This window comes from Eschrichtius robustus, chromosome 10 (assembly GCF_028021215.1).
Source record: "Eschrichtius robustus isolate mEscRob2 chromosome 10, mEscRob2.pri, whole genome shotgun sequence".
Lineage (NCBI taxonomy): Eukaryota > Metazoa > Chordata > Mammalia > Artiodactyla > Eschrichtiidae > Eschrichtius > Eschrichtius robustus.
The window spans coordinates 118,091,840-118,115,427 of NC_090833.1; the positions used below are offsets into that span (position 1 = coordinate 118,091,840).

The following is a 23,588-nucleotide window of genomic DNA, read 5'->3' on the forward strand; positions in this document are numbered from 1 at the left end:
AATTAAGCTTACTGGAGATGGAATTGGTAATTCAACACAATACATATTCCTCTTCTAAAAGTTTTAGAACCCAAAGGTTTTAGAAGCCAAATTACTCGTCTAAAAGTTTAAATCCATTTTTATTCCCTCTGACAGTATATGGCAGTATATATATCCTCTTATTTTTTTCCAACATTCCTATGATCTTTAAACATTTTTTGCCATACTGCTAGGTAAAAATTTCCATCTCATAATAAATCTGCATTTCTGTGATCACTGATTGGGGAGCCTTTCCGTATGATTTCTGGGCAGTGATATTTCTTTAATCATGAACTACTTGTTCATGAAATCTGCCCATTTTCTTTTTCTTGTAGTGGAAGGGGATTGACTTTTTATTGATTGGCCAGAAGTTTGTATAATAAGTATATTATGTTTTCTCTGTAAAGTATAACCAGTATACTTTTGTCATTTGATCTTTTTGCTATATTGCGGTTATATTAATGATATTTTGTTAATATCTTTGTGTAGTCAGATCTATCAGTATTTCCGTTTAGTGTTTCCGAGTGTGCTCAAATATATGAAAATATGTGAAAATGTCCACTTTCTAGTATCTTTTTTTTAAAGCTTTTTTTTTTTTTTTTAAATTTTTATTTATTTATATTTATTTTTGTCTGTGTTGGGTCTTCGTTTCTGTGCAAGGGCTTTCTCTAGTTGCGGCGAGCGGGGGCCACTCTTCATCGCGGTGCGCAGGCCTCTCACTATCGCGGCCTCTCTTGTTGCGGAGCACAGGCTCCAGACGTGCAGGCTCAGTAGTTGTGGCTCACGGGCCCAGTTGCTCCACGGCATGTGGGATCTTCCCAGACCAGGGCTCGAACCCGTGTCCCCTGCATTGGCAGGCAGATTCTCAACCGCTGCGCCACCAGGGAAGCCCACTTTCTAGTATCTTTATGCTTATGTTTTAAAGTTTACATTTTAATCTAGGTGAGACTTTTTTGGGCCTAGAGTGTGAAATACAGAGGTGTGTATGGGTTTGCGCACTCTCAGATGCCGCTAGCCACCGCCTGCCTAGTCCGGGGTGTGGGTCCCCTGTACACTCACAGGTTGAGGTCTGGGGATGCCCCCAATACGAGACCCGCACGCGCACCCCGGTTGCCCTCCTTGGCCGTTCTACGTAGACTCACGGTTTCTATCTAAGCCTTGGTCGCCCAGGGATCAGCTGTTTGTTTGTCATGTGTGGGCAGCGGTTCCTGCTTTCTCCCTCTGATGAAGCCGGTTTTTCCCATTTTACATTGGGTCGAGGTCATAAGTGAGGTTCACGTGCAGTCACAGAGCTCAAAGACAGCCCGTGGGTTAGGCAGGTGGTAGGAGAAAGGGGTGATGAAACTTCCTGCCCTCCCAGCAGTACGTATTTTTAGACAGTGCCTGTCGTTCTCTCTCTGAGGTTTCCCCTGTACTTTATTATGTGATTAATGGATATTTTTCCCTGTCAATCAGGCCCTTGTCAATCAAGTGGCAGCAACTGTTGAGAATCGTTTTAACAAAAATCTGCCAAACGGTGAAAGCCTGTGTGGTGTTTTTACACGGGACTACCGTCATGAGGCTCTCAACTCTCAGGTAGGACATACACTAATTAACGCATTTGTTATTGAATTATATGATAGTACTTAGAAGTCTCTTTCAGTAGAAATGCAATATCTTGACAAGGGCTTGTAGAAGGAATTTTCTTGAATTTATAAAAGATGAAGTGGCTTTAGAGAAAATTTAACAGTGTTATATTCCAGAGAGTAAGAAATGGAGCTCATCTTTCTCAAGGACACTTACCTTTTGATTTCAGATTTCAGTTATAGTTCGTGGCATCATCTTGGTTTATAAGTGGATCGAAAATGATCTGAAGAACCCCATTTTATAAAAATTGACAACCTGATTTCCATTCAGAATAACTGTTTCTTGACCTTTCTTGATGGGAAGGATACTCATCATAATTTCAGAATGTTGTATTTATGGATGGACTTCATAGTGTTAAGTAAATCAGACAGTTTCCCTCTTTATTAAACTCACTGGAAACAGTTACAGCTAAACAGAAAGTGAAAACGTGACTATAGCACATTGCATGGTAGGTGTGAGATGTGACACCCACATCGCCATTTGTAAGAGCACCGCTGCCCAGGGGCGGGGCGTGAGGTGCGACAGAGGCCGGCTGTCGGCCCCCATGCTGCCCCACCCTCGGCACCCTGGGACTGAGCAGGGCTGGGGCAGAGACATTGGCCATTTCGGCTGCGTGTGGAGTAGCAGTGACAGCTGCCACGCGCTCCAGAGTCCAAGCCAGGTGGGCCAAAGCGTCACCAGGTGTGTTCTGAAGTTCACCTTCTTCCTCTGCCCCATCCTCTCCCAACTTCCATAGTTGTTCACTTTTAATAAACGGTTTTCAACCTAAACTGAACCTGGGGGTCAGATTTTGAAGGAATAAACCTGCGACAATGAACTCTTCCTATTGTTATTACCGTGAATGCTCATAAATAAGAATTTAAACTTCAAATCTGATATCTTACCATTTTGACCTATAAAAATTGCAGTTTCACAAGGTTCAAACGAATATATCATATTCTAGTTAATCGGCAGGTCCATTCAGGAGTTTTAACGCTCTCTTTCATATTCTTAGAACTACATCTGGGTGTAGCAAGTGCTCAAAGTGTTTGTTTGCACAATGTTCTTGTTTTTAGGTACTTATCACAGTGCCGGCCTGCTTTGAAATTCTGCTGCTAGCTCCACATCGCCAGGCGTGGGTGAAGAGGATCAGATACGTTATATTTGATGAGGTAGGTTTGGTATTATGTCTCTGGGTTGAGTTCCTGGTTGCATAAGCGCCACGCTGAAGACATTTGCTGCTTCGGGGCGTTCATCGTCTGCGTGGAGTTTCGGTTGTGGAGGACACTGGCTTTCCCCTGTGAATCACACCAGTCTTTGGGCTCCGTTTTCGTGTTCTGGCTCAGGACAGGGTATCTGTGTCTGCGGACCTCTGGATGGCAGAGGAACTGTCTTTGGTGACCACCGTTTCAGAGGAGCAGAACTCACCACCAGGGCGTATGTTTTCCTGGACAGAGATTCCAAAAATCTGATCTTTGATCTCCAAAGCAAAGAGTTTGGGGCTATAACAGTGATGTCAATTATGTACAGTATCTTGTCAGTCATGGTCCCAGCAGGAAACAGATGACACACGCAAAATGGAAGAATTCAAGAAGAGCTTTTTGCAAAGGTGTGTGGGCGGGGGAACTGTGCCGTTAGTGCAGTAGCCCAGGGCGAGGAGCCCCTCAGCCTAAAGGGACAAGGCAAAGATATGGTCACTGAGACCCACAGGGAGATTCTGAGTGTGGTACCGCTTTGCGAAGGGCAGCTGTCTTAGCCGAGGAGCACGCCTGGCTCAGGGTAGCCTGCCAGGAAGGCAGCCAATGGCACAAAGACCTCACCCTCATTCCCTTCAGGTCTCTTGCCCAGGCTCTCCTTTGGCCAAAGCCAGTGGAACCAGAGAGCATTGGAGCTCTTTTGAAGTAGCCTCTGTGGGTCAGTTTCCCTGGGCAGAGAGAGCAGGATGGAAAATAATGGACATTTAGAGAGCAAATGAAAGATATTGAGAAAGTTTTTACAGCAGAATTAAGAATATTTATTCAAAGAGACTTAAAGCATTATAAAAGAATTCTTTTGCTCCAAAGCGTTTTCAGTTTAAAGGGGAAAACGATGATAAGCCTGTATTTCACTTCATTTTTCCTGTTGTAAGCTTGAAGCTACCAAGCAAGCTGTGCTTTTGATTGGTTTGAATCTGACTTACTGTGTTTTTTTTTTGCTCATTCTGTATATGCTACATCTTGAAGGCCTTGAATATTCATATTGAAAAAAAAAATCCAACAGCTCTGTCTTTGCAATCTAGAACTTTGAAATGTACTCTAATCTCAAAGCTTTGAAATGCTGTGACATGGGGCACCTCAGCTTCCCCAATTTTATGTCAGGGTAAAGCTGACGGGCTTTGGAGACTGATGTCTATTCTGACAGAACCAAGGAAGTGTGTTATCTGTAGGAAGCCTAAGGTCACCACTCAGCAGACTGGTGTATTATCTGACTAGGGCAAAGCCAAATGGGCAGGGGAAGTTTTTTCTTTTTTTAAATTGTCTGGCTCTGATAGTAAGTTCTTTCCAGTTGATTGCCAGGTGTCATAGTTTAATCTGTTTAAAGGAGACCACATTTGAGAATCTTCCCTAAATCTAGTTCCATTTGCTTTATTTGGTCAAAGGACATTCATTAATTCAGCAAATATATAAGGAGTGTCTCCACAATGCCAGACACTGTTGGTGCTGGGAATGCCCAGGGTAAGTCACAGAATCATTGGAAAAAAGGGGGTAGACAGCTACGCCTACCCATGATGGTGGCAGCCCGCATCGGTGTGTATGGTGACGAGATGGATCAGTGTGACCCCACTGTGGTGATGGCAGGGAGACAGCAGGGGGACGGCTCTGCAGTGGCTGGTCAGAAAGTCTTCCAATGGGGCGACGTTGAGCCGAACTCTGCAAGTTCAAAAGGGGTAAGAGCAGAAGGGACATATATGTGGAAGCTCTGGGGTAGGAAAGTTGTGGTCAAGGAACAAAGCAAAGTTCAGGGTGTCTGGAGAAAAGTGAGGGCAGGATGGGAGAGAGGCTTGAATGAAGCTGGAGAGGCAGGTGGGGGGCGGTTACCCCCAGCACAACATATACGCCCTGTTCAGGAGTTTATATTTTGTTCCACATGCAATGGGAAGATATTGAAGAAATGTAATCGTGGACGTGGCCTGATGGAATTCATCCTTGAGACGTATCTGTTGGCTGTGATGTGAAGAATTCAGAGGATGGCCTGGGGAGCTAGGAGGGTGGCCAGGAGGGTATTGTGGTTGACTTGGGGGCCGTGGACATGGACAAAATGCTTAGATCTGAAAGACATTTTGGAAAGTAAGATAAAGAGGAATTATTGATGGATTGGTTATGGGAATTAAAAGAATTTGTGGGCTTCCCTGGTGGCGCAGTGGTTGAGAATCTGCCTGCCAATTCAGGGGACATGGGTTCAAGCCCTGGTCTGGGAAGATCACACATGCCGCGGAGCGATTAGGCCCGTGAGCCACAATTGCTGAGCCTGTGCGTCTGGAGCCTGTGCTCCGCAACAAGAGAGGCCACGATAGTGAGAGGCCTGCGCACCGCGATGAAGAGTGGCCCCCACTTGCCGCAACTAGAGAAAGCCCTCGCACAGAAACGAAGACCCAACACAGCCATAAATAAATAAATTAAAAAAAAATGTTAAAGGCCCAATAATCAAGATAAATAATATTAAAAAAAAAAAAGAATTTGTGTTAAGATTTTCCATTGCCTGAATTTGCCAATATTTATGTAAACTTGGCATGGTTGATTAAAGGTAATTGGAGACCATGTATGATGATTCAAGTTTCCCTGTCTTATTTTCATTCGCTGATTTTAAATCAACTGAAAAATTATTTAATTTATTTAAACTAAACTAAAACAAACAGTTCACCCGTTTCTCCCATGCCCACCTGTTGCAAATACCTATTTGTTCTCTATGTCTTTGAGCTTGTTTTTTGGTGTGTGTGTGTGTTTTTTAAGATTTCACATGTGAGATCATTATTTGTCTTTTTATGTCTGATTTACTGATTTATTTCACTTAGCATAATGCCCTTGAGGTCCTTCCATGTTGTCACAAATGGGAAGATTTCATTCTTTTTTATGGCTGAATAATATTCCATTCTGTATATACATACCACAATTTCTTTATCCACTCATCCTTCAGTGGACACTTAGATTGCTTCATATCTTGGCTGTTATACATAGTGCTGCAATTAACACGGGGATGCTTGTATCTTTTTGTATTCTTTGGATAAATACCCCGAAGTGGAATTGCTGGATCATATGGTAGCTCTATTTTTAGTTTTTTGAGGAACCTCCATACTGTTTTCCACAGTGGCTGCACCAATTTACATTCCCACCAACAGTGCACAAGCGTTCTTTTTTCTGCGCATTCTTGCCAACACTTGTTATTTGTGTTCTTTTTGATGGTGGCCATTCTGACAGATACGAGTGATATCTCATGTGGTTTTGATTTTCATTTCCTGTTGACTGGTGATGTTGAGCATCTTTTCATGTGCCTGTTGGCCATCTGTTTGTTTTCTTTGGAAAAATATCTTTTCAGACCTTCTGCTCATTTTTAATGGAGAATTTTTGTCTTTTAATAGGTCCACTGTCTTGGTGGAGAAATTGGAGCAGAAGTCTGGGAGCATCTCCTTGTCATGATCCGCTGTCCGTTCCTGGCCCTTTCTGCTACCATCAGCAACCCGGAGCATCTCACTGAGTAGGCATTAGCTTCTAGTCCGGATAGAATGCTTATCTATTTTGAATGTTTGAATGTCATGCTTTCTATCTGGGTTCTGGAGAGTTTCATAACTTTCTGGTGAATTTATTGCCTCATCTCTGGATATTCAAGGAACAGAGTCACCCCTCCTGGCAGGTGCTGAGCAAGACCACACTCTATAAAGGAAAATCAGGGGTTCTCCCAGCTGGATCTGCAGTTGACTAGGAAATTTCCCCCATATCTCAAAAAAGGTTCACCAGAAGTTATCGATTTATGTTTCTTTTTCTTTGTCCTTTACCAAGAAATAAAATTAAAATGGTATAATGACATGCTCTGCCATGGACCTTGAGATTTCTTATGTTGTCCCACTTTGTAGATGTTTAGAAAGATAGTGAAGCCTTATTAGTTGAAAATCCCATATTATTTATTCACTGGGCTAGATTTTTGCCCACTAACAACAACAATTAGAGCAAAGACTCCTATTTGCCAGGTGCTATTCTAAGTGCTTTGCATATGTTAATTTATTTTAAATGGCCAACAACCCTTATGATTTATTATTTTCATTACTACTGTTAGATAGTCTTTTCCATACTGCTATTATTATTTCCATTTTAAATGTGGAAAATGAGGCCCAGAGAGATTTTGTGATCCAACCAAGAGCTTCAGCCCATGGTAAGGAGGCTGGGATTCCACCTTAGGTCATCTGGCTCCAGGGCCTATTCCCTTAAGTAATTTTTAAGGCACATAAAATTTTCTTTATTTAAAATACTTTAAAATCCTTTCACAGGAAGTGGTTCCGTGTTCTGCCTAAATAATATGTAATTTTAATTTTTAAGGTGGCTACAATCCGTAAAACGGTACTGGCAACAAACAGAGAGTACGATGGAAAAAAATATTGCTTCTTCAAGAAATGCCGGCTGCCGCGCCAGTTCTCACCAAGACTACTTGCTGATGAAGCAGTCGTATAAAGTGAGACTTGGTATGTTTGACATGTTCATAGGAATTTTATCTTTTCCTTTCAAGTTATTCCAGCCATTGTGTGTTCATTCATTTGGAAATCCTTGCTCTTCATTTCCAGTGCTCTATGCAGAGAGATACAATGATTTAGAGAAGCACATATGTTCGGTAAACAATCATGACATTTCCTTTGACCATTTTCACCCGTGCGCTGCGCTGACCACGGACCATGTGAGTGATGCTTCCGCCATGTTTGTTCTGAGCCACATCGGTGGTTTGTATCATATTGCAAAGCTGCCTGGGCGACACCGATCAGAATTACAGAATCGATGCTCTGTAACAGACATTGAACCTGAGTTTTAAGAGTAACAAGAATAACTTCATGGTTTTCACCTGCTCCTCAGTGGTGCCTACATCTGCAAAGCTTAAGAATGACTGAACATCTTAACCTGAAGTGTTTTTGGGTCGATTTTCTTTATTCTTTGCCCATTTTCCTTCTTCTCAGCACCTGTGTCCCATCTGTCCACCTTCGAGGACACTAACACTTCTCTTAATGCAGCTACAACTGTGTGTGGACAGTACCTTGTACGTGTGAGAATCTGATTGCTGTGAATTAGGTCAAACAAGGAAAAGACGCTTTTCACTAACATAGCAATCACAACATGACTTTTTGGTAGTGAATCAGTAAGGTGGAGGTCTTAAGGGGACCTCATTTGGCGCACTGGGGTTTGAGTGGGGGAAGATTTCTTAATTTTTCTTGCATATTATTTTTCCTTTTTCCTTCTATTCTCGGGAATGGCCCATTAAAGCTCTGGTTGCCACTCAAAGTGATAATTAAGCAATAGTTTGCCTTCCTTCCAAGACTGGATAAGTTAAATATACTCTAAATTCTGTTGTCAGATGAGCCTTCTAAATGGACAATTTTTAAGGCACATGGAGTTTTCTTTATTTAAAATATTTGATGTCACAGGGAGTAGTTCCATGTTCTGCCTAAATAATCATCTGGATCAGAAAGCTAATTTAGATAAATAATTAGTAAGGATAATTCTGATCCTGCCGAGCCTCTGATGGCTTTTCTTTGGAACCGGCAAAAGGCACAGCTCCTTAGCTAGGCTTCCCAGGTCTTCTAGGAACTGGCCCCAAGTCCTTTCTGTTCATCCACTTGATGGATTTTACCTGGAAGCCCTCATGATTTATATATAAACTGGAGTGTTTGAGCACAGATGCAAAGGGCCTGTTTTCCAGACTCTGTTCATCTTTGATGATCCTTATAATGGGAAACCTCTTCAGAATCCTCTGTGACTTCCTTAGCTGGATGGAATCTTCTCTCCATAGCACCTTGTCTATATTTTTCTTGTATGACAACAGTTATGGTCAGCTTGCTGCTGAAGTTCTTTACATGCTTGTCTTCTTACTAGACTTAAGTCCTTGAAGACAAATTTTGTGTCCTTGTAGTTTGTAACTAACTGCTATGTATATAAAATTAAAATGTACATGACACTAATATAGCCAACCCAAATGGAGCACTTACTTTGGGTTCTAGGAATTTTACGTATTTTGTCTCTTTTAACCATCACAACAATTTTAGGATACATGCTGTATTGATATTCCCATTTGGCAAGTGAGGAAGGTGTGGCAGAGAAAACTTGTACCACTGAGGAAGGAGTGGGGCTGGGATGCAGTCTCAGATAGATCGATTCCAGAGCCTGCAGTCTTATCACTGTATTCTGAACAATCTGGTGGACAAATGCCTGGGTGAGGGAGTGAGTGAGAATCACTTTATAGCCTTTGGGCTGTGATGCAGTAGCTTCTAAAAGCAACGGAATGAATCCTAGCGATGGTAATTTTCCAACAGGATTTTATTATGGAACTTTCTCTTTTGTGTGGCAGTGGCTCTATCTACACTCTAAAGAAAACTAAAATGTGGACAAAATTCCTGTGACCTAACTCACATCCCCAAACTAGAGTAGTGATGATAACCCACAAATTGATAACAAGACTCCTTTCTCTTTCTCTCCTTTTCTCTTCTCTTTCCATGTTATTTCCTGGCGTTTTTAAGTAGCGTAGTATTTTCACAGTCATTTGTTGTGTTAAGATGGTTCAGGGCAGGTTGTCTTTTTTTTTTTTTTTTTTTTTTTACATTTATTTATTTATTTTTGGCTGTGTTGGGTCTTCGTTTCTGCGTGAGGGCTTCCTCTGGTTGCGGCGAGCGGGGGCCACTCTTCATCGCGGTGCGCGGGCCTCTCACCATCGCGGCCTCTCTTGTTGCGGAGCACAGGCTCCAGACGCGCAGGCTCAGTAGTTGTGGCTCACGGGCCCAGTTCCTCCCCGGCATGTGGGATCTTCCTAGACCAGGGCTCGAACCCGTGTCCCCTGCATTGGTGGGCAGACTCCCAACCACTGCGCCACCAGGGAAGCCCAGGTTGTCTTTAAACAGCAGTGAGCACGGTGGTTGGGAGAACTTGGCGAGGCGGGCATTGTGGTCCAAGTGCCTTTCCTGTATCTCAGCACCTATTAATGGAACAACTGTGAAGCTGCTTCCGCTCCCCTAACCCCATGTGACCTCTGCAAAGGTCACGCTGCTGCACGAGTCTCCTTCAGGCTCCCGGACGTTGGCAATAGGAATGGGGCTTGGATAGTGTTAAATACGTATTTTGGCAGCTGTGTGTATGGGATGTTTCCTAAAGCATCAGTGATAAAAAGCGAGTCGGCCTTTCTGAACAAGGAGATGCTTCCTGATCTTGTGTAGTAGACTTCAGATTGATGTGCGAGAGCGGGTGGCGTGGAAAAGCGTAACGAGCTGTGGCAACGTAAAGAGAAGAGCCGTCCCCCTTGGGCGTCCGCTCTGTAGCTCTGTCACAGGGGTGGTTCCAGAAGGGAGGGGGGCAGGATGAGTGAGGTGAGGGAGTGCCCACCTTCACACGAGGCTCGTTTCTGGCAGAGTGGAGAGTTGTCCGGCCCCCCAGGGACAGCTGCAGGCTGCCGGGGGTGGGGTGGGGTGGCGGTGTCAGCCCCAGCAAGTGTGGGAGGAGCCGAGCCACTGGGCTTTTTCGCCTGCACGTGGAGCGGTGCTTCCGTCACCTGCGAGGTTGGGGAAGATGTGATTTGCCCAAACGACGTCGTGGGTAATGCTGTGTGTTCATAAATGAAGGAGGGTGTGAATCTGTGACCTTTTATGTCTCTTCCTTTTACACCTGGGCTGGCTCAGTTTTTTACCAGCTCGTAAGTTATCATATAGTGAAGACCAACTGAAGGGAATGCCCAGCTTTTAGCCACGGAGTTGTGAAATTGATTAAAAACATTAAGACCTGTAGGTTGGTCATTCATCAGTCACAGCGACAGTTGAGGCATCGATCACGTGCCAGGCAGTTTACTAGGCCTATGCCACGTATTACATAACTTAATTCTGACAACAAACCCGTGGCAAAGGCAGAATTGCCCTCCATGGTAGAAATAAGGACACGCAGGCTTTTTTAAAAGCTTAAAAGCCCTAAGAAATCATAAGCATTCTCGTGACCAAAACAGAAGATTTGTGTCTTAAAAATTATGATAGTTCTTGGATTTATTTTATTTTATTTAGGCAAAATAAGTTGCCACTTTTAAGTAGTAATAATAAGAGAAGAAAATGCTAACATTCCAAAATAACATATTCACGTACTATTTGGCAGAATGTAGTTTTTTTCTGTTCGTTTAGTTCAGTGCTCAGACTGAGATGCTAAACAGTGATTCCAGGAAATCACCTGCATCCTATAGATTTTTACAAGCCTTATTCAGAGCCTGGTTGATTATTTTAATTGAAATATGTTTGACATAAAACCTTGTGTAAGTTTAAGGGGTGCAGCATGTTGATTTTGATACATTTATTTTGCAGTGTGTCTGCCACCTGTGTCAAGTCTGAGTCCTCATCCCTTCCTTTTTTTTTTTTTTAACATTTTTTACTTTTTATTATTTTTTAAAATTTATTTATTTATTTTTGGCTGTGTTGAGTCTTCGTTGATGCGCGCAGGCTTTCTATAGTTACGGCGAGCGTGGGCTACTGTTCGTTGCGGTGCGCAGGCTTCTCATCGCGGTGGCTTCTCTTGTTGCGGAGCATGGGCTCTAGGCGTGCGGGCTCAGTAGTTGTGGTGCACGGGCTCAGTAGTTGTGGCGCGCGGGCTCTAGAGCGCAGGCTCAGTAGTTGTGGCGCAAAGGCTTAGTTGCTCCGCGGCATGTGGGATCTTCCCGGACCAGTGTTCGAACCTGTGTCCCCTGCATTGGCAGGCGGATTCTTAACCACTGAGCCACCAGGGAAGCCCCTCATCCCTTTTTTGTGGTGGGACAATTAAGATCTAGTCTCTTAGCATGTTTGGTGTTCATAATACAGCTTCGTTTTCTGTAATCACCATACTGGGCATTAGCTCTTCAAGACTTATTTATCTACTAGTTTAAAAAGTTTAAAAAAAACCTGTACTGATGTATTTATCTTGTTTGCTTTTAGCACAGTCTGTAAGGTGGCAGGACAGATATTTTGATCCTATATTGTAGATGAGGAACTAGCATTTAGAGGTAGAATTAGAACTAGATCTTCTGATTCAAACTTGATTGCACTTTCCATCCTACCAAACAATTTTTTTCAGCTGTGTTGTTTGGGGTGGCTTTTTTTAGCCCAGAACTTCCAAACCTGAGTTTCATAACTTAGTAGCTGTTTACTAAAACAAGTTCCCTATTGTCAAATAACTTTGGAGAAATCTGGATACTGTAGCCCCTTCTTGGAGATTTAACGTTTCCCGTGAGAACCCTTGAGGAAGCCTATTCCTAGAATAAAACCCCGCCCCTGTCCCCAACTTTTCTTTTGAAGAAAACCTGCCAGTGTCTCAGGGATCATAGTTTCACAGGCAGTGGATTCGTAGCAGCAGTGGTTGAATCCAGTAGCATTTACTGCAGGACAAGCTTTTGGAGAACAGGAATTTTTAATTTATATTTTAAAATATTTGTGGAAAAATAATGACGTGGATATCCAGAAGGCTTAGCAGAACCAAGTCAGTAACCTGGGGAGAAGTTTCCTTGCGTGTCGTGAAGGTGACCTTCAAGTTATCACAGGACTTGAGGAGATCAGATTTGCCCCTTTTAGCCTGGCTTGGTGCTCAAAAGCCAGGAATCATATCCATAATTAAATCAGTTCCACTTCCAGCTACAGGGTGGAGGCTGTGTGTTCTTGTCTCAACTGAGTGCACAGATGTTTGAGCCTCCCAGCCCTCGTAAGAGAACTGGCTCAGCTGAAAGGTCTTAGGAAATACAAAAACCTTTTGGTGGGCTTTCGGGTTTTTTTTTCTCTCTTAGTAAATCAGGGACACTCTTGGTCAGTGTTTTGTTTGCGCTGAGCCATTATTGAGCCTTTTAGATCAGTGCTGTTTTCACTGTCTTCGGGTTCATGATGATGAGTGATGCTGAGGCAGAGGATGGAACGTCAGACGGAATAGAAGGAATATTAAATTTTTCAATTTTATTTTAAACATAGATTGAAAAGTTTGGATTCCCTTCTGACCTGACCCTTTCACCTCGAGAAATGATCCAGCTTTATGATACCATGTTTGAATTCTGGGAAAGCTGGCCCAGGGCTCAGGTAAATAGTAATTCTGCAATTATTTTGAATTGATTGAAGTGGATGGTAACTGCTGTTCACAAAGACAAGCTCTCACTCTTTCCGATCACTTGCATCTGATCTTTGAAAGTTACCAGTGGACTCTTTCCAAGATAAGGTTGCCCCATCTCTTGACAGCCTTCCTCCTGACAGTCTGTGTTTTCCTGTAGCTGGGCGGAATGCCCCTGAACTCCTGAGCACGCTTCCTCTTTCACTTTCTGTGATAGGACAATCCTTTCATCTCCCCTCCCGTGTGCTGGGTCCTGGGTTTCTGTTCCTGCCTTTCTCTCCTCTCACGCCCCTCCCTTCTCTCTGTCCATCTGTGTTCATCTCCTGTTTGGTTTTGCTCTACATTCTGCCTTAAGAGTTCACCATCCTATTAGGTTTACACACCAGAAATGATGGGGAGATAGAAGTTCAACCTCTACTCTCAAGACGCTTGTAATTCTGTTAATGAGACATATTGCTGAGAAACACTCTTGGATTTTTTTGCATGATTTTATTGAATTTTGTGGTATTCCTTTTCAAGGAGTTGTGTCCGGAGGAATTCGTTCATTTTAAGAATAAAATAGTCATTCGAAAGACAGATGCTAGAAAGTATGAAGAGAGCTTAAAGGCAGAACTGACAGGCTGGGTGAGGAGCGGTCACGTCAAGGAGGTAATTCTCACACGTGTTTTGGGTGAAGCACCTCTGTGTCCTTGTTCCCTTGAGTTGTGCTGTGCAGTCATTACTATTTTCTGGCTTTTTTAAATCTTCAACTTCCATTGTAGGATTTTCAGTTGAGCATGAAGTCCCGTGATTCTGAGATAGACTAGAGAGAGAGAAAGGACCTATGTCCTTGTCTTGTCCTCTGTCCCTCCCCCGACGTGTGCTCCACGTTCTGACGGATGAGGACAGAGGGGCCCTTTCCACGGTCCTGGTCATGGTGCTCGGGATTGGAATCACAGTGACAGCAGCTGAGAAGAGCTTTTCATCCCTTTATCTCTTTTTCATCTGGAAAGTTTTTTTTTCTTTTATGATTTTTATTTTAATTTGTAGGAACGATTTTTGTATTACAACCTTAGTCCAGGGTCGTATGAGTTATGCATATTTGTTTTAAGTAAGTTGCTGGTCTTTTTATTTTGGAGTTCGCTCTGTTGTCACATATTAAGGTTTCTGATTTTTGGGGTGTGACATATATTAGAGTTTTCTCAGGTGAGTTTTTCCCATTATATTTTAACTTAGATTATCTCCTCCTGCTCCTATATAATTGTATTTTATTCCACTTGTTTTGTCAAGAAAAACCTTTAAAATGTATTTGTAAGTGATACATGATACAGAGAGAAACTTATATCATGTATATATATGTTACATGATGTAGAGAGAAACTGATTTACCCCACCTCCTGCCATGTAGTGGAACCAGGATCATTTACCAAATAATCCTCTTCCAGACTGATTTGTGTTGCCTTAAAAAATGGCATGTTAAATTGCACGTGCATGGTTATTACTGTTTATCTTTCTGTTCTCTAGTATATGATATATAAATATTGATTTATATATTTCTTTGATGGTTCTTTTGCAGTGTTTTATCTTACACTTTCATTATTTTTGTTTTTGTTACATATTCTATTAAAGAACCACAGAAATATAGATTAGATAACTATGAACATGTTTTAGCCAGAAGCAGGAATTCATGTCTTCATTATGCAGAACTTACAATAATTTTCTTTTCACTGCCACAGGCCAGAATGGTCCTGAGGAATCTTCGTCCTCCGGTTGTTAGTTCAGAAAACATGACAGTTATGTTTCCATTTCTCGTCGAAAAGCTAAGGCAAATGGAGAAGTTACCTGCACTGTTTTTTTTGTAAGTCATTTAATTTGTTTTTGGTTGTAATTTGTATAAGATGCATTCTTTTAAGTAGAGGGAAGTTACGCAAACTTGACTCTGGTAAAATAGTGTTCAATACGATTTTTGGTGCCCTTTTGTTATTAGAGCGCATATTTAAAACTACACCTTTCTAGTTCAGTTCTTACAAAAATAATTTTACTTGTGCTATTACATATTACCTTCCTTATTTCGTTTTCCTTCTCCATTTCTTCTTCTCCTTTTACTATAAACTAGTGTATTTTTAATTAGGTCTTGTTAATTTTCAGTCAATACCTAGGTTTTTTACAAAAGAGGTCGAATGTTTATGCACACCATTACCCCACATAAAATTAAAGTAGCCTTACAATATGCTAGTTTAAGTCCCAAGGTGCCAGGAAGTCTGGACCATATATGTCCCTAGGTATTTCCATTTCAAAAGGTATAAAGCCCAGACTCTGGAGACATTTCTGGATTGTAGAGGCCAGTAACTCCTGGGTTTACCTGGTCTCTAGAAAGAAATGGTCACAATCCAAGAAGTTGGGATGAAAACCCCCAATTCTCTCCATCCTGCCTAAAAGAGCAAAATTTTACTATATGATCTCACTTGTATGTGGAATCTGAAAAAGCCTTACTCATAGAAACAGAGAGTAGATTAGTGGTTGCCAGGGACATGGGGGTGAGAGAAAGGGAGAGATGCTGGTCAAAGGTACAGACTTCCAGTTATGTAATGAATAAGTCCTGAGGATCTAATTCCATCATGGTGACTACAGGTGACAATACTGTATTGCATACTTGAAAGTGGCTAAGAGTAGATTTTAAATGTTCTCACCACAAAAGGAAAAAAAGGTAACTTTGTGAGGTGGTGGTTTTGTGAACTAACCTTATTATGGTCATCATTTTGCTATGTAAACCTTTATCAACTTGTCATGTTTTGTATAACTTAAACGTATACAGTGTTATATGTCAATTATGTCTCAATAAAACTGAAAACAAAAAAACACAGAGAAAAGCAAAGGCGGCACTAAAATTCACAAAAGATTTGGCCGTCACGAAATCTGACTTATATCACTAACCATAATATTCTCTAGTGAAATAAGTCAGACAGAGAAAGACAAATGCTGTATGCTACACTTATAGGTGGAATCTAAAAAATAATACAAATGAATGTATAAGTAAAACAGAAACGGTCACACAGACATAGAAAACAAACTTACGGTTACCAAAGGGAAGAGGAAAAGTGGGGAGGGACAAATTAGGGGTTTGGGATTAACAGATGCAAACTACTATATATTAGATAGGCAACAAGGACCTACTGTATAGCACAGGGAATGATAGCCCTGATCTTGTAATAACCTAAATGGAATAGAATTTTCAAAAATACTGAATTACTGTGTTGTACAACTGAAACTAACATGATATTGTAAATCAACTATACTTTGGAAAAAAAAATATCTGGACTTACATATATTTATCTAATACTAAGGGTCTTTGATTCTGTTACAAGGCAGACCTAAAGACCAGTGGAATTAAATACAAGAACAACTACGATAACAATAAAAATAAATAAAAAAGAGTAAAAAATTTTTTTCTCACCTCTTAAGAGGGGGAGGAGGAACATCTCTCTTCTGTAAATAGAGAAAATCCATTGTTATCTGTTCCTTGCCTGTGGGGTGCCTGACCCCTCTTACAGGAGAAATCTCTGGGGGCTCTGCTTGCCATTGCCCCAGGAGGGGACTTCTTGTTTCCTGTAAGTTGGTTAATGATGGGTCTGCTGACCCAGAACACCTCGTGTGCCTGTTCAGGATGAAGCTCATAAAAGTGGAGATTAAAAACTCAACAGCTGTGTGTCAGGATGACAGCAGTGGATGGCTATATGACTGAATTGTATTTATCGCATTACTTTCAAGGCAAGCATTCTTTTCCTTTGTTTCCAGATTTAACTTAGGGGATGTAGAGAAAAGCGCTGAAAGTGTGAAAACGTTCCTAGAGATAAAGCAACAGAGCAGGAGGCCCCTCAAGGCTGATAAGGAGGCCTGTGACATGGAGAACAAACTTCGAAAACTTAGAAAATCCCTTGAGACACAGAAGACAGTGTGAGTATGTGACTCAGCACGCTGGTGGTTGGAAGGCTGAAATACGTCGCAAGTCCCACCAGGAACGTACACTGGGCTACACAGACATCCTAGCTGTCCCTTATTTGCAGGCCAGTTCTGTGCTTCGCAGAACTGTGTGTGCTCCTGGCTCCCGCCTTGTTCTCGGTGTCTAATTCTGATGACTCTGGGTCTGAGATGCGTCTTCCCTTCCTCCCACCCTCCCATCCTCAGTGGCAGCCTGGTCTAGACGGGCTCGCATCTTCCTCGGGCGATCACAGCGGTCTTCTTCCTGGACTTGGGAGCTTCGAGGCTCCCCACCCTGCAGCGTAGCTGACACCGCTCTTGCTGATGTTCTCATTGATTAACTTACCCACACTCACTGTTCGTTCTCCTGGGCCATTGTTGGTGGGCCACCATGTTTGGAGTTTTGCCCTCACTTTTTCAGATCACATCCTACTACTCTCATCCGACGATACTCAATATTTACTCTTCTCCCTGCGTGACACGTCCTCCTGCACTTTCCCGTGACATGGCCCTTCTGCCTTGAGGTCCCTCCTTCCGGCTCGCCCCCAGAGCTTCTGCTCATGAGTTCGCTGTCCCTCTCTGAAGCTTGCCCTCATGCCCCACTTAGATTTAGTGCCCTTTCTCCCGGGCTCTTGCTACGCTGCAGTATTTAGTAGGTCGATTATGATGTGTTGCTGTCTTTTTCCTAAATTGTTAGCTCTCTCACAGCAGGGACCGTGCGTTTTCCTCTTTTTATTAATATATCCAGTTGTTCTCGAATGACTCGGGTCCTGCTGCTTGCTGCTTACAAAATCAATTACATACTCCCAAATGTCGGCAGAAAGGAAAGGTTCCTTTAATCAGGATGCCAGCAGTCTGGGGAGATGGTGGACTCAGTGTCCCCCCAAAACCACCTGTGAGATTCTGCTCGGCCATGGAAGTTGTAAAGGGAAGGAGGGGAGTAATGTCAGTTAATCACTGAGATGGGGGTCAGGGTCACCGCCGTCCCCCACTGTGTGCAGGCTCGTGGACTCCTCGTGATCTTCCTCTAGATGTTCTCTTGATCATGCAGTTTGTTCAGGAGATTACTGAAGGGGAAGCTTGGGCAGAGATCTGGTCACCTGTTAATTACTGACTCTCCTCTCCTCCTTCTTTGATCTACAGAAAGAACCGATAAGTTAGGCAAAGTATTGTGTGATCAAAAGACTTGAAAGCTGTGCTTGGGCTGGAGATGAGTAAGGCACGGGATGCCTGGTGAAAAGTCACAGTACAGCTCTGCTAAAGTGACAAGGAAAGGGGCTTCCTGCTGAGGGCGGTTTCCTATAAAGAGCTGCTTACACAGTCTTAACACATTGCTTGGCAGGTCACAGCTGGCCCATAAATATTTTGCAATGATTGGTAGTTACTTCCCTGGAAGTTGAAACAGCTTTTAGAGCTTCTCGGGCTCAGATTTTTCACATTCTGGAGCAAGTCAGAATTTCCTGCTTGACACTTCTGTGTCTCTTCCTTCTGCCTGTTAACGCTGTTTCCCTGGAAGTGATGGTAGGTGTCAGCCTTTTCAATCACTAGTCCTTAGACAGCTTTTCTTCAGGACGCTGGCGGTCACGATGTCAAGTTGCATTAGTGACCAACAAGTCAAGCTTTCAAAATAAGACGAATGTTTTCATGAACTAAGAACGCTGCTGTCCTACCGGTAAACAAAGGATGTTGCAGCCGTCAAGCCACCACTTTCCCCGGCAGTGCACCCTGAGGGGACTCAGGATGGGAAAGCACAGGACACTGGCCCCAGACAGCTGAGGTGAGCATCAAAGGAATGATTCCAGTGAGCCCAGACTCTTGCCTCTTCCCATACACAGAAAAGCGCTAAATTCCTTAACTTGAGGTGTCTGGTTTTCTTTAGTTAGCAGTCATCCTTTGATGTTCCGACCACCTGGTCTTTGTTGCAGACACTCTTGTGCATCCCCGCCCCCCTGCCTCACCTCCGCGGAGCAATCTCTCAGAGTTATTTGAGATGCTGTCTCCGGGGCTTGAAGTCCTAAGAATGTCCACCGAATAGAACATAATTCTCAACTTTTAGGTGGTGCGTTTTCTTTCAGTCAGCATTTTCCTGCCTCATTCAGCACCATGATTACACTGAGGGTGTTGGGACCCTTGCCCCCGGGCCCTGTGCTTCAGAGAACCCCACGCCGGCCTCCCCATCTGCAGCCATTCCCTTAAAGTTAAGGAGTTGGTGCGGCTCAGGGGACATCCCTCTGGAGCTCACTCTCACCCTTCAGATTCCAGGTGGTTACGGGGCTCTATTTGTCAGGGTAGGAGGAGGATGTATTTTATCTGAAAGTCTGGTACCTCAATTTAAAACTTAGAAATCCTTAGACAACAGTATGGGGGGCCTCCGTTAGTCCTCTGCCTGTGCTGGTCCTGGCATTGCCCCTGGAGGTGAAGGGAATGTCACAGGAAGTGAGTTGGTGGTGCGTCCGCTGCTTCGTCTGTATTTCTCACCCCTGAAATGGAGTTAGACGGGACACTGGTTAGCACATATTCTCATATTAGGAGCTGTCTTATGTGCAAAGGTGAGAGTGTCGACTAAAACAAAAAAGCACAGCCTAAAAGTTGAGAATTAGGTTTCATTTGCTGGACGTTCTAAGGACTTAAGCCCGGGATGCAGCCTCTCAGACAGCTCCTAGGGGCTGCTCCCAAGAGGTAAGCGGGGAGCCAGGATGTAGAGGAGTGTTTGCAACAAACACAAGGTAGTCGGAACATCAAAAGATGACTGTTCATTAAAGAAAACCAGACATCTCAAGTTAAGGAGTTTAGCACTTTTCAGTGTATGGGAAGATGCAAGAGTCTGGGCTCACTGAAATCATTCCTTTGATCTGCACCTCAGCTGTCTGGGGCCAGTGTCCTGTGCTATCCCATCCTGAGTCCCCTCGGGGTGTGCCATGGAGGGGGGCTGCAGAGGCTGTGGGCTTGGCGGTGGGCAGCCCGTGGGTCTCCATCCTGAGTTCCCTCAGGGCTCACCGTCGGGGTGACTGTAGTGGCTTGATGGCTGCCGCATCCTTTGTTTACTGATATGGCAGCAGCTTTTCTCCTTCACCAGAAACAAACCAAGAAAGGACCAGAGATGTGGGTGTCTGAAAGGCGGTTCCCGTGAGGAGTGATGGATAATGCGCTTTGGTGACTGAGTCCAGGCCAGTGTTTGTGGGGCAGCGTCTTAGGCCAGATTCCTCGCAGAGATCTGAGATGGGACCTCATGGAAGTGATCTGTTGAAGGGGTGTGCTTGAGCGGGACCTGCAAGAAAGCGAGGAAGCAACAGAGGGAAAGTGAGGAAGAGGCGTAAGGGTGTGGTGTTGCTGGAACATTGCTGACCCCGGCCAACCGGGAGGCCTGGGTGCACGGCAGGATCGTGCCAGCGTGGGTCGAGGGGGCTGTTTCGTGTACCGCTTATCAGTCAGGTACTGGCTGGGGGCCACATTCCCGGTCCCAAGAGGTGTTGTAACCTTCCAGGCATTTCTTGGGAGCTCTTGTCAGCAGAGGGCACTTCTGCAGGGGGTGGTGCCACCAAGAGCCCTTGGCAACCAAACTCAGAGCTGCTGTAGCGTCCGCAGGAGGAGAGAAGGAGTTGGCCTGCACTTGGCCATGTGGAGCCAGGGGCACCTACCTTCCTCCAAGCCTGCGAAAGAGAAAATGCTCATCACTTTAGCAAGGGACAGGGGGGTCATATTGGGAGAACTGGATTTGGCAAGAAGGATGCTTAGAGTAGGAGGAAAGGAGGGGACTACTGAGACACAGTAGGGGACTTTTCTGATGAGGGAACACGAGTTCCAGAGGCTTCCGAGGGAGAAGGTTGGTTCAGGGTGGTCCGGGTGTATGTAGCAGTGAATGTCTGGGTGATGAGGGGATCAAGGACGTCCCGGGCTTCCTATGGCGGCCAAATGTGGCCGTTCATCACTTAAAATTTGTTTTTATAAACAGAGATAAAAGAAGCCAGAAAAATCCCAGAAAAATGGATCAAAGCCTAATCCGTGGAGCTGAACATGATAATCTCCTCAAGAGTCTGGAGAAGAACTTGGAGATCCCTCAGGACTGCACATATGCTGATCAGAAGGCCATAGATGCTGAGGTGAGCCCTTAGGATGGGGCAGTGCTCCTGGAAATCATTTCACGCTCCCGCTACTACTGGTCAGCTCCAGACGCTGCCAGGTGTGGCACCTCAGTGCTGTCGCTTCCAGAACAGAAATCCTTGTGCATGGCTGTCTGTCTGTACCTAACCCTGAGGGCTCTGCAGAGTGTGTTTGAAGAAGACAGGATTAGGTTTATAGATGATTTCGTGCTTGTTAATAGTTAACCCCTGGGGGTGGCTGTCCTTCCGTGATTTCTTCCTGCAATACTGTTTTTCGCAGCCTGAATTCTACGCCCCGGTCTCACGCGCCTCAACAGAATATTTCGGTACATGTGGTCCAATACACTTGAAATAATATATACACAATTTTTCCAAAGCTCAGGATTTCTATGTTACAGTCAAAACATGCCACCAAAAAGACATTGAAATATCTAAATGTGGTGTGCCGTTTCTTCTTCAAAATGTGTTATAGTGCAAATAATGCATGCGTTTGGTAGACGAATTTGAAAAAATAAATTAGTAACAATAAAAGCCATGCCAACAGTCGGAAGTAATCACTGCCCTTCTGGATGAACCTTTCATATCTTTGTGACCACACACACACGCACACACGCACACATACATACACACATACATACACACATAGGTGCATACAGGCATATGCCTGTGTGTGTATATGTGCATTCTATTGGATACATTCTTTTGTAAATTTCATGGTTTCCTCCTTTTCGAGAACCATCATCATTTTCATGGGTCCTTGATATCCCATTGTATAGTTGACTGTACAATGGAGGGTATTTTGCTTTTGGACTCTTAGGGTTTTTGGTTTTTTCTTTTCTTCTCTCTTTCATAAGCAGTGCTTATTTTAGCACATAAAACTCTGCATGCAAGTGGATTTCCTCCTTAGGGCAGGGATATTTTTAAGGCTATCTGTGACCAATTTACAGTGAGAAGGAAGCCTTCCCAGACCATATAGGGTAAGGAACCTGCTCTGCTTGGAGAAATCGCTCTCCCCAGGGAGAACTCCTAGGGCTGATCTGACCTCCCGCAGGCTGGAGCGGCCACACTCGCACCTCCTCTGGGGATTGTCTACCGCTTGGTCAGTACTTCTCACCCCTGAAATGGGGTGAAACGGCGCGAGACATTCTGCTCCAAGACTTTGGAACATTTCTGATAGTTACTGTTGTTCCCATAAAATGTTTTTTATATGTAGAGTTAATTTCAAATAATTGGCCTCATTTAGCTAAATTATTATATAGTGTGCCTGTTATTTTCATTTCACCATTTTAAATTCTGATTTAAATTAAAATTAGATAAGAGATGATCAAAATCCCTAAAACTCTTGCTTCTTTCAGACTTTGCAGAGGGTGTTTGACCGAGTGAAATTCTCAAGGAAAGGCACCAAACTGAAGGCTTTGGCAGCAAGGGGAATTGGATATCATCACAGCTCTTTGAGCGCCAAAGAAAAGCAGTTAGTTGAGATTCTTTTTAGGAAAGGATTTATTAGGGTAAGTAAAGTTCTTCATTTTAAAACTTGAAACTCTGTCTGTATGAAGCTGAGCGCCCATAACGAGTGGAAAATAACCATTTTTTCCCATCTAATTATGTCTTTTTTTTTTTTTAACGTCCCATGATACCACTGCATTTTCCATCTCATTTAGTTGAGGGAGGGGGTTTGAAATCTCTCATTCAGTTTATCTCTTTTTCGTGAGATTCAAGTATCCCCTAAACAAGTACTGTTCCAACTATTCCCAACCATGTTTGAAATATACCTGTGGCGATCTAGGAATAAACGCCCACTTTTCATTTATAATGTCGATGGCATTTTGTCAGCTGTTCATGTGATTTTGGCTGTAGACGTCTTTTCATGGGTGTGGAGGACATTCAGGGTAGCATTTCGATCAGGTCTTTTCCCGGTGTAATAGCCGAAATAAGAACAAGGATGTACTGCTTCCCCGGGGCCCGCTGCACGGCTCGGCCGACTTTAGCGGTGCCACCCTCATACTCTGTCCTGTCCCTGGTGGCGGACAGGAGGAAGGTTCCCTGAATCACTTGACACCCAGCCCTTGTTATGTTGTATTTGGTGTGTCCCATAAAGATGTGAGGGGATACTCTGGATACATTCACAAAGAGGGTTTATGTGATTTCCTAGTTAATTTAGACCTTGAGTAATATTTTAAAATAGACCCTGACTTTTTCTAATTTGTCACATTAATTTTTTGAATTATGTACATTATATTTGTGTGTGGTGGGGAGGAGAGAGATTGATTCTGTTACTCTAGGGAGTATCTTTTAATCTTAATAAATAAATCTTGAAGAAAATCTGACATTCTAATTTAAGGGTAATTCTGTAATCTGGAAAAAACCCCAAAATGTATCATTAACAACTTTGTTTAGCTTTTTTCTTAACTAATAACAAGTTATTTATTTACTTTAAAAGTCAATAACCAGAAACAAAATTTTTTACATGATTATGAATTGAGGTAAGGAGGCATAACTATTTTGATCAGCATATCCTGGGTCTAAAATAGTATCTGTTAAATAGTAGTTGCTCAATTACCAGTAGCTTAGTAAATGGATAACTAGATCCC

At 43.3% G+C, this 23,588-nt stretch overlaps 1 protein-coding gene across 1 annotated transcript in view; it reads left to right on the forward strand.

The window, feature by feature from the left end:
• LOC137769958 (probable ATP-dependent RNA helicase DDX60) overlaps positions 1-23,588 on the forward strand; it is a 76,069-nt gene that overhangs the window by 29,944 nt on the left and 22,537 nt on the right. The window contains exons 17-27 of the mRNA XM_068552165.1: positions 1,474-1,593; positions 2,700-2,795; positions 6,239-6,354; positions 7,191-7,333; positions 7,433-7,542; positions 12,809-12,913; positions 13,461-13,589; positions 14,656-14,777; positions 16,715-16,873; positions 20,850-20,997; positions 22,353-22,505. Of these exons, the coding sequence (XP_068408266.1) occupies positions 1,474-1,593; positions 2,700-2,795; positions 6,239-6,354; positions 7,191-7,333; positions 7,433-7,542; positions 12,809-12,913; positions 13,461-13,589; positions 14,656-14,777; positions 16,715-16,873; positions 20,850-20,997; positions 22,353-22,505 (1,401 nt within the window). The remainder of the gene's footprint in view (positions 1-1,473; positions 1,594-2,699; positions 2,796-6,238; positions 6,355-7,190; positions 7,334-7,432; positions 7,543-12,808; positions 12,914-13,460; positions 13,590-14,655; positions 14,778-16,714; positions 16,874-20,849; positions 20,998-22,352; positions 22,506-23,588) is intronic.